At 39.2% G+C, this 11,683-nt stretch overlaps 1 protein-coding gene across 2 annotated transcripts; it reads right to left on the minus strand.

Annotated features, from left to right (window-relative positions):
* Window positions 1-1,941: 1,941 nt before the first annotated feature.
* On the minus strand, window positions 1,942-10,603 carry lancl1 (LanC antibiotic synthetase component C-like 1 (bacterial)). 2 transcript variants are annotated; one of them, XM_062414858.1, is made up of 10 exons: window positions 10,529-10,603; window positions 10,040-10,192; window positions 9,834-9,951; window positions 7,072-7,282; window positions 6,801-6,948; window positions 6,024-6,170; window positions 5,096-5,278; window positions 4,702-4,878; window positions 3,661-3,733; window positions 1,942-2,654 (listed from the first exon to the last, which is right to left on the minus strand). In XM_062414858.1, exons 2-10 carry the CDS (start codon window positions 10,124-10,126, stop codon window positions 2,578-2,580), a joined length of 1,221 nt encoding a protein of 406 aa, XP_062270842.1. In that variant the 5' UTR covers window positions 10,127-10,192; window positions 10,529-10,603; the 3' UTR covers window positions 1,942-2,577. The 2 variants fall into 2 exon arrangements, with proteins under 2 accessions (XP_062270842.1, XP_062270843.1); XM_062414859.1 differs by lacking the exon at window positions 10,529-10,603 and adding an exon at window positions 10,305-10,356.
* Between the last annotated feature and the right edge of the window lie 1,080 nt (window positions 10,604-11,683).

Raw genomic sequence — 11,683 nt, forward strand, 5'->3', positions numbered from 1 at the left:
AGAAGTAAAGACTTCACTGCATAATGTAAGGAGGTTAAATGAACTATGCGCATGGCTGCTTCAGTAACGTTTCCATCTCCATCAGCGCTCTCCATGGTACTGATGGCAATATCAAAAGGAATCGTTTTAATGCAGCAGATGCACATAACTAGCTATTAAACTGTAGAAACATTTAATATTTTGATGAAAGGGGTGAAATGACCAGATAAGGTTTGATGTAAGGGACATACTGGTCCAGGTTTCTCCACTGAATGTGCTAGAAATGTGTATTTACTCAGCTGCAGACAGTTGACAAAACACCCACATAAGGTGCCTTGATTGTACGAAATGTGTAACCCTTCATTATCTGTTTTATTGTTAGAAAATAGATCATTTACCAGTGTTTTTAATGAATGAAAATATTTATATATATATTTCAGTGGTTTAAAACACTTTTAACTTTGTTTAATTCGTCAAAAATGGTTCAAATTGGCAATGAAGTACTATACTGATGTTTTGGTAAAGTTTAATTAAGGCAATTAAATATCAATTTAATTAAGGTAATTAAAATATGTACTAATTAGTAGACACACAACCAACTTAAACCATTAACTATTGTTTTTTTTCAATTGTGACCAATTAAAAAAAAAGAAAAGCTTTATCTTTGACCCAGGAAGTCTGACTAGTTTTGCCCATCAAATGGGACCATGATTCTTTATATCACTCATGACAAATATATCAAATGTAACTTGCTCTTTGAATATCAGGGATTGACAAGTAACCATTTTCTGTGTTTTCCACAGTTGAAAAACACTTGTAAGTCTATAAGTGCTTCTTGACTGTATGAAACTAAATGTCAACATTGGCTTCGTTTCATTTTTTGTTGAATTTTGTGCAGTGTACAAAAGTCTTGGAAAAATCTTCAGTCAATATAACAAAAATAGAAATGTTTTCATCCGTAAAGCATCAATTTGTGAGCAGAGTCCGTCCAAGTACTCAAAATTCAAAATGTGGGTGTTCAACTTTGGGAAAAATCTCCCTCAGAATGAATTGAAAAAAAGAGAGACACAGTAGGGGAAGAGCAAATGCGTACCGACAGAGAGTGTGTGCATGATGAGATACTTCACTAATGTGTGAATAGCTAGTGTGTGTACGCTGACAGACTACAGTATCTTGTCCCACTGCTTAAATACAGAAGGAAAAGAGTTGGAGGACATTTGTAGGAGTGCACCACCATGACAGACATGTCTGAGAGACCACACCCCTGGACAGATGAGCTCTATTTTTACTCCTATTCCTCCTGAAGGTGTTTGGTTTCTCCTGTGTAGGCTGGCTCTAGTGAGATGGGGGGGGTGGGGGGTGGAGAAAGCAAACGCTCCTGCTCCTCAAGACTCTCTGGTATAGTAACACTCCCCACCCCTCCCTCCCCGCCTACCATCCTCTTTACCCCCTTACGGACCCCAGTTGGTCTCCAGTCATAAAGAAACATGGGCTCAGGGCTTAAAAAAGAGCAGTGGCATTGTGTCGCAGCTAGGTTTTCAGGGTTTAAGATGAGCCTTATTTGGAATAGAGACCAGACCAGTTGTGCCAAATGTCTCAAAGAGGCAGGGGATTTTAGCCACTTTTATAATTTTTATAACAAAATTTTATAATCATAATATAATGTGTGGCTTTAACTTGCCAGCTAAATGCTTTAAAACTAACAATGAAAGAGCCATTTAATGCATCTGTCTCCTTCATCTTTTTGGTATCACATGGTTTACAAACAATTACTTAGACAGTCAACTAATTAACATAAGATTTGACTGTCAAATAAACTGTCATTGCCTGTCAATGCTCTTCTTTCACCTGAAAATGTTCAAGTCAAGTTATTCTGGTGTCAGATGTTTGCTCTCTGCTGCCCCTTTGTGGCTTTTACTTGCCACTGCATAAGAAAAGGAACTCACTACAAAGCAACAGCTGTAAAAAGAAACAATTTATTGCTCAGACAATGCAAAGAACAACAACAGCTTAAACTCAGAGTTGAGGGGTCAAGCCCTTAACACATGGCACAGCTTACGTTGCATTATATATAGTGCAATGTCTCTAGCAAAGCTCTTTTGTTCTGGAAAAAGAGAACTAATAATCTTGCAGTTTCCATTTTAACACATTAAATTTACAAAAAAGTAAAGTGTTAACCAAACATCAATTCTGCCCTGTTATTACACAATTTCATTTTACATTTTAACAAAGTCTGAAGATTAGTTTCCTTCCTTTTGGCTGAAACCCTAAAAGTTACAATCTGCACAGAAGAAAGAGTTTCTAAGCGACACAAAACAGAAACCAAAAAGTCAGAGAAGCTCTCACCTTTGAGATTATTATAATTGAGATGTGAGTAAAGGATTTATCCTGTTAATAAAACATGCCACAATTGCTGAAGCAGTCGTCATCAGGTCAATGACACAACACCCCGTAGATCATTTATGGAGATTAATGCAGTGTTTCTATGCATGCCAGTGTGAGAGAGAGAGAGAGAAAGACAGAAAGAGAGAAAGAACGTGTTCTTCTTGATCCATTTCCCCATCAGTGGGGGTGTAGAAGACTACCTGTGGAGACCATTTACACCTCGAAGGCTGGAAACCTTGATTTCATTGGCTGCAGAAGGTCAGTCAGGAAATAGATGGTGCCCGCCATGCCTGTGAATGGGAGGATTTTAAAAGCTGTGTTTACAACTACAGTCATAGACAAAGCTGTTGCACATTAAATGTTTCTGTTGTCATTTTTTCTGAATGCCAATTGGCCTCTTTCAAATCTCTGATGGGAAAATTGTGACCAATGTGACCAACTAACAACAGGGTGCTCCCCAGCTAAAGTATAAATAATACTAATAGTAAGATCAATAATAATAGTAGTGCAGCATTATTAAATGTCTTCCAGCATAGCAAACTGATCATACAGGAAGTGGAAGGGTTTCTCTGTAATTGTTACCCCTGTTCATCGCAGCCACAAAGAGTCTCCTTCATTAGGGGACTTCTAATGTATGTCATTTAATGTAGATGAATTCACACTCACTTTGTTCTGAGTGTGAAAAAAAAACACTAAATTTGAGGCTTCAGCCATCTGAGTTTGATAATTTAAGTATGTACCTACTAAGGTAGCACAATTACTCTGTGTTACTATCACACTACTGCAAGGAATTTTGAACTAAAAAGACTGAAACTAACTCAGATTCCTTGATGGACATTTCCAGTTCGCTACTAATGTGCCATTTTTACAGGTTTATAATGCATTTCAGATAATCTGCTTCAACTGGAAGGTCACCCCAGGCTCACTTGTATAGTCTTTGTAAATGTCATTCATAGAAGTTCCTGCAAGCGATGGTGCATCAGGTGAACATTTAGTTGGTTATCAGTCTTAAATTTAACTGAGAAACATTTGGCACAAGAAAATCCCTATTAACACCTGACTGACACACATTAAAGTATATTTTTGTAAAAAAAAAAAGAAAAAAAAAACTGCCTAAAAAACTGACCCTTGGGTTGAACTTCGAAAAACTCACCAAAAAAAGAAGGAGTGGAGTTTGGTTTCTGTTGTTAGACAACTTTTTAAAGGTTGCAGGTACAATTATAGCTTAATTTTTTAATAGCTAGGCATTATACAAATAAGATATTTTGGCAGGTGGGACATGTCGCTGCTCATTACCTTCAAAAAGAGAGAAGGGAGTGTCTGGTGTTCTGCATCCATGTTTGCCGTAGTTCATGCACCAGTCTGCAAACTGAAAAGAGAAAGACAGAGTCAGTGTCATCATATCATTTCTCTTCTATCATAGCAGTGGACTGCAGCTGAACCGCCTCATGCAACAATGTTAACAACTGCTGAAAACTGTGATCCTCTCAGTGAAATCCTAACATCTGTTGTGGTATCAGATTATGACCACAATGACACTCTGCTGCACTGGGAGTAAGTAACAGAGCTTCGTCAAGACATTTGAAGAGTCTATTTCTGTCCTCTATGAATAGATTCATATTAATGAAAGTACACAGGGGACTCGTGCCACCTGGAGCGCATCCAAAGAAAGCTCGGGACCAGCTCACTCTGCCGGCTTTGACGCCGACTCGCACCGACAGCTACCAACCTATTGTCAATAAACATAAAAGGCCCTGCCTCTCACATGCCCGCCATTTCTGGAATAATTTTCGATTTTAAGGTTGGGGAGAGTTCTACGATTGGTCGTGCTTTGAACTAAGTTCAATATGACTTTCACATCTTGCATCAAAGTCAGAAAACGCCAGAGACAGACACAAAATAAAGCCTCAAAAAAAGAGGGATGAAATGAATTCCTTTGTTTGTTATGGCCGCTTTAGTCACTGTTACACTACTAAACACACAGTGGGGGTTCGAAGGATATTATTCTATATATCAAACTGCATGTTTTCAGTGTAACGGTTTAAAAAAAACATTCAAATTTGAGGCCAGTTGAAAAATGTTGCAGGTCAATGAGAAATACTTTAATTATTTATTGATTTTTCTTACCGAATTTGTTTTTATCACGCCTAAACTACATAAGAAAACAACTCCTCTGTGTTAGACCACTGAGGCATTAATCCAGTATTTGGACACTAATTATGATAGATCCACTGCACGACTGCCACATTTAATATTTGCAGTTATTTGATCACTCAACTGCACGGTCTGAATGACGTACCGATTACATTATAAAGTCTCTTTTATGTGTGCTCTAACCATGCAGGCTCTGTAAAGGTGCTTGGGGTCCTGCGTGTGCCGGTAGAGGGCCAGGAAGGTGTAGGCGTTCCCCGCTGCACCGTGACACAGCCCGTAGCCCTTCTTTAGCAAGCCCCACCTCCACACCACCTCCCCACAATGCAGGGCCAATTCCAGGTACTGAGGATCACTGAAGACCTGGAACATGGGACAAAACACAAAACCATCCTTTCAGCGTGCTTAAATAGGAAATATCAAGGTTTTTTTAATACACAGACACTATTCAGCCAAAGACAAAACAATATCTCATTTTCACCACAAGATGGCACTATGACTCCTTAAACCTCCATTACGTTGGGCTCCATTTTTGTAAGTATACCTTTTGTGTATGTTGGAAAAACACTCTTCAGTTCACCTTATATGCCTGCAGGAGCATGTAGACCACCCCCGGGGATCCGTGGCACCAGTGAACCAGCAGGTCACGGTCGTCCCCGATGCAGGGAGGGTAGTTTCCTGAGGGGAACCTGAGGCGGCAGACGTGGTCGACGCTGGGCTTCACCAGCCTGTACACGTGCTCCACCGCAGAGACGAAGCCCGGCTGCGAGGGAGAGATTAGACTGAGTTTAACAGGAGCTGGAGAGCAGGTGGAGGTAACGGGTAGTAACTTCTGTGTAGTCTGGCAAAACAGAAAGGCAAACTTCCTAACCCTAACAGAGAATGTTAAGATAATTAAAAAATCCAACCTTTAAAGAATACATTTTATCAGGAAGAGTGCTGTTGCGCTCAGCTGGCATTCATGCTAACATGGTTCGTTGATCGATAGAAAATGAAAACATTTCAATAACTGAGTAATCAGAAGCAGCGAGGTGTTAAACGCAGCTTACCAAATGTGAGGATTTGATGTTTTTCTCCATTTTATAACATTTTAAATGTAATATCCCTCAGTTTAAGACTGTTAAACAGACAAAACAAGCAATTTAAAGCTGTTAACTTGGGTTCTTGGAAAATTTGATGAATATTTTTGACTATTTTCAAAGCTATTTAGGCCTAATTTTATGTTTAATATGTAAAACAAATTGGCAGATTATTCGATAATGAAAATCACTGTTACTTACAGCTGTGGCCAACATCGAATAATACCCCATATACCCCCAGCCCAAAGATACTATACCCACCAAATTAGTTTGGGGATGGCTGAATTGCTAATTGCAAGTGCATGTGTTTTGCATTTTTAATTATTTTTGCCGTAATAGGCTATTTCTGTTTAAATGTGTTACATCTTCTGGGAGAGAAATAAAGAAAGACATCAGGCAGAATTTGGACAATGAGGAGACGTGCTTTACCTGCATTAGAAAGTAATAGATGCCAGCCAGGCCATGGGCGGCGCCAACGTACTGCTCCTGGTACCACTCGTACATCAGGGGGCTCTGATTCTGGACCCGGAACTTCTTGCTGAGGTGCTCGCCTGACATCAGCACGGCCTCGCTGATCTGAGGAAGGAAACAACAAATTCCTGCTCACAAACATTCCTAAGTGTGTTTGGAAGAAATCAATGATGATAAATGAAAGCAGTTGGACGTCACTGTGTGAGAGAGCGAGCAAATTAGTGGCAAACCACAAGCCCAGATTGTTGGAGGCAGCAAAGTAGAAGTAAGAGGAGTATGATTATATTTAGATTTCCAGCCAAGCTCTATTCCCTCCTTCTCCATGGTTAAGAGGTTCCATGGTTATGGTTGAAATTAGGGCTGCACCTAAATATTATTTTATTATCAATTAATCTGAATATTATTTTCTTAATTAATTTAATTGTTTTTTTTCTATAAATTGTCAGAAAATAGTGAAAATGCCCATTATAATTTCTCATAGTCGAAGGTTATATTTTCAGATGTCTTGGTTTGTGTGACCAAAACTCAAAAACATTCAGTTCACCATCATGTATGAACATAAAAAGCACCTTATGGTCACATTTGAGAAGCTGAAATCAGCTTTTTTTTTGGGCCTGAAAGAGTAAAACAATTTTTCAGTTATCAAAATAGCTGCTGATTAATTTTCTGTCAATCAGCTAATCAATTCATCGTTGCAGCTCTAGCTAAAATCCACACAGTCTGGTTGTGAGGTACCTGTTGGATGTACTGCAGCGGGATCCTGTCTTGCCCGAGCTGCTGGTTGACATAGACGAGGGAGTAGAGGAAGCCCACCCGGCCATAAAGCAGCTCATCTGGCAGCCCACCTGAACCCGTCACCACAATCTGGTGATACTGCATCAGTCTGTGAGAGAAGCAGAGGAAAGCTCTGGAGTTAGAGGTATGATTTCTTGGAGGATTTAGGGACATTTATTGGTGATGAACATCAGAGATCATATGGTTATGGAATCCTCTGCTCCACACTGACCTGTTGATGCACTCGTCAGACTCCTGCACCCTCTGCAGGCGGTGGAAGACCACAGCAGCCACAGCCAGTGGCCCTGAATCCCCACATAGGAAAGTGACATCATGGCGGTGGGTCAGACACTTCAGGCTGCGGCTGACGTGCTCCAGAGCCTTCTGAAGGAGTGAAGACTCCCCGAACACATTGTGGAGGTGCAGGTAGAGAACAGCAATACCTGAACAAATAGACACACATGAACATAATCATCTTCACAGGCCAAGTGTCTCACACATGGAGGGACTTGACTCCGGTTTAGTGGCTCTCGATGCACTTAAACAGAATAACAACACAATAATCTTTATAAATATATAAAAAGGTAGATTATACTCTGTAATCATTTAGTAGTGATACACCACCACAGCAGGCACATTACCATCACTGCAACAGAAAATGTTAAATCAAAAGAAAGACTAATTTAGTCTTAGTAATATCTAAAACTCAAGTGCAGTTGAGATGCTTCAGAAGTAGTGAATACTAGACTCAACTTCAAACATAAATTAGGCCTCAACTTCAAACATAAATTAGGCTTCAACTTCAAACATAAATTAGGGCGTACTCACACTAGGCAATCGTACCGTGCCCAAGCACGTTTGCCCCCTAAAATCCGGATTATTTGGCGAGTGTGAGTGCAAGTGTACCGTGCTTGAGTACGGTACACTTCCCTGGTACGGTACGCTTGGAAGAGGTGTGCTTAGGTACACTTGGTCACGCATGCGCACTAGGGATTAATATTTTTCCCGAAGATAAGACATTTTAAATCCTGGGAAAAGAAGCCAATTTTCCAGGGAATCCCGGGAAATCGATGATTTTTAAAAGGCAACACTAGCTGAGCCCTGGTCATTTCACAAGCAACACTAAATGCAACGCGGATACATTATGTATGTATGGGTTCCCAATCCGACCATTTTGTGTATTATTTTATCATTATTAAGGCAAAAGAACTCAATTTATGTCCATTCGACATTATAATGAATAAGGTAAAGGCTTAATATTAGTTTGCATCCAGCATGCTGCGTGGACTTCATTACATCTGCTGCACGGCTGCTACCACAATTATGAAATGGTAAGTTTATTGTCTGTGACTGTGACCCTCATAAAAGTAATATTTTACAAATCTGCATTATATAAACTAACGAAATCCGTTAAAGTCATTTCGCTACTTCTAAGTCATTAAACTAAGTCTTACTTTTACTGGCGTAAAGAGTTGAATCAGTACGTCTGCTTTTACTAGAGTCTTTTTTACACTAGTATGTAGTACTGCATACTACACAGGCATGACTCAGAAGAACAAGCTTGCACTTTTTAATCATAGTGTGTTGTGTTAATTGATCGGCTGTGTTGTGTTTTACCGGCGCACAGCACGCGAACACACTGTCTATATGTTTTTGCGCAACGTGTTGGAGGTAACTGTGCTTGAGTACAGGTAATGTGAGTGCGGGCCAGAGGGGGACAGGGGAGGGGGGACATCCGTGCTACAGCACGGTACGGAACAACTGGCCCTAGTGTGAGTACGCCCTTAGACCCAAAAAGCAACAGATGTGCAACAAAACTTCTCTCTCCAGGGTTTCAAGTTAAATGTAACACTTTTTAAGACCATTATGAATTAAATTTAAGACCTACACGAAGTGCGACAAAATAAGGAAAATCGCAGTCTCAGAATTACTTTCAAAGTAACAAAATATCTGATGTGATCTTGTGTGTGACATCAAAGCTTTCACACCAAGTATGCATCATTTGAGGGACTTCTTGCAGATAATACACTGCGTTTCAAATTGATCGTTTGGTATCAGTTTTAACTAACCACTGAATCCTGATTGTTGAAGCCAACAATATCTGGATCCTTCAGAAAGAACTACAACACAGATCTATCTGTGAATCGCACCAACGCATTTCTCAACAAAAAAAAAAGCGACAGAGGAAGCGATAAATAAAACGTACATATTTAAGACTTAACTAAATGTAATTTAAGACCTAGTATGCAACATATGGACGTATTTAAGACTTTTTAAGGCCTAAAATTGAGATGGTCAAATTTTAGACTTTAAGACTTTTTAAGACCCAGAAGAAAACCCTGTCTCTCCTATTGTTCCTCTCTCTCCTCTCTACCCCAACCGGTCGAGGCGGATGGCCGCCCACTTTGAGCCTGGTTCTGCCTGAGGTTTCTTCCTGTTAAAAGGGAGTTTTTTCTTGCCATTGTCACTAAGTGCTTGCTCATGTGGGAAATGTTGGGTCTTTTTTAATTAAAACCTGAACAGTACGGTTTAGAACCTGCTCTATGTGTAAAGTGCCTTGAGACGACTTTGACAAATAAAGATTGATTGATTGACTGATTGATTGATTGATATTATTGCCCAAATTACCACAGCTGTATTAAAATTACAGAGGAATCACTTCACAAGGAATGACTATATACAGGTGAAACCAAAGAAGGGAAGAGTGCAAGAAGTGATGAGATGAATATTAAATAAATAATTGTTACTTTAAACACATGTATAATTATTAAAACTTTGCATTAAAGCACTACTAAATGACACTTTCTGCATGACCCTAGGTCTCAACAAACTCAACTAAATGATCATTAAGCTGAACGTAACAAAAACCTTTGCAGTGAGCATCAGAATCACAGTATATGCTTGTGATTAAGAGTTTACATAGTCACACTGATGCAATTTTTTTCAAACACAGATATGATGTGACTTATATATAACGTGTAATGGTGTCATCACCTGCCCAGCCGGTGTAACCAGTGCAATCTCTTGGGTCGGCGGACTTCAGCCCATTTTCCATGACAGCTAGAAGCTCGCTGACCTTGCTGCTCAGCCGCTGGCCAAACTCTGATGTGATCTGAAGGTGAAGACAAATTAGAATAATGAGCTGGACATCATTTAGCTGCACACGTCCAACACTATACATTACATTAGTCATGCATTACCTTTCCATGGGGGTCAAACAGAGCATGTGTGAGCGCAGGGTTCCCATCATAGTCAGCATATGGATTCCTCAAGGCTCTTGTATCCATTTTCACAGCCTTGATAAATTATTTTGGAGTACTGCTGCACTGTATGTGGGCCAGATATGAGATAATCTGCGGAGAGATGACGCAATGTGAGTTTCAGGAGACACAAAGGACATGCGAAATAGCAATAATGCTAAAATTGTGAGCTATCCATCTTATAAGACAATATACAGCCACATACTATAACACCGCCTTACTGCACACCCACACACATTAACGAAGAACGGCTTGGCTCGCTGCAGCTTTTAGATGCTCTTAGCTACGCAGCTAAAGCTAACGGCTAACACCTCGTGTACGTTAAGTCGTTCAATTATAATAAAATGCACCTGAACGTGCAAATACGTAAACCGTGTGCTATTTCAAGAGTAAGGATTACATTTGGATAATTTAAACATAGATAGATACCTCTGCTAGTGCTGCACTGTTGATGTTGTGCTATTCTTTCATCTGTATATTTTCTTGAGGATTGTAGCATTGTCAGCACGCTGCCGCCCCTGCCGGTGTGGATGTATTATTACAACTAACAAAACTGGCACATAAAGAAAAAGGAGGACAAAACCATCAAAAAAATAAATTAATAATAAAATTAACACATAGACCAAGCCAAATATCTACATATCACCCCATTGCCCTTACTTGCACACACTTTCAATAGATAGATAGATAAGGCTTATATTACAATATACATAAAGCTTAATTATGGTGAGTATACACTGTTCAATGATGTTAATCTGCTATAGTACACTGTAAATTAGTGCAAGTCAGGTGGATAGTAGTAAGGTGCATAATTATCCATGGATGTTAGATGTTAAGTGTACATTGATACATGGATCATTTACACAATATATGCTGAGTACCGTACTAGTACATACTGACAGTACTTTAGATTATATACAGATTAAACCATTTAAAAGAAATACAATTAGAATGGATAAAAGCACAGGTGAGTCATCTGTCTTCACAGCCTGTCTTTCATATTCTTAATCCTTGTGTTTATTTCTGATTATCCAATATACAGCAGGTCTTTTTCACAGCAGACATTTTGACTTTTCATAGTAGGAAAAGCACAGGTGTTACTAATAAAATTAATGATGGCTCAGTTCTATCCAAATGTACCACTAAGCCATGAGTGATTTTATTATTTGCATAAATATGTCTTCTGTGATAGAGGGCAATTAAGGGCTTTTAGTCTTGCTTACAAAAAAACAAAACACTGATGCTGTAAATATATACATAGACTCCATTTTATGTTGCTTTGGCTATAAAGTAATAAGCATTCTAGGTTCTCAAAGGAGGAGTGGTGAAACCATCAATTCAATATGTGGAAAATCTTTCTGTATGTCTCACCAACTTACATTTATTTGGAACACAATACAGTTTTGGGAAAAATAGAGCAAAAGAGTTGCATACAGTGTGTTAGTCACAAATGAAAATGACTACTAGTAAATTTTGTAAGGCCTACTTTAATTTTTCATCTCTTTTGAGATGTTTCCTTGCTCAATATGGAGCAATTTAATGTTGATATCATTCAATTTATTAATAGACTTGCAAATGTCAAAA

Source organism: Scomber scombrus, chromosome 24 (assembly GCF_963691925.1).
Source record: "Scomber scombrus chromosome 24, fScoSco1.1, whole genome shotgun sequence".
In the NCBI taxonomy this organism is placed as follows: Eukaryota; Metazoa; Chordata; class Actinopteri; order Scombriformes; family Scombridae; genus Scomber; species Scomber scombrus.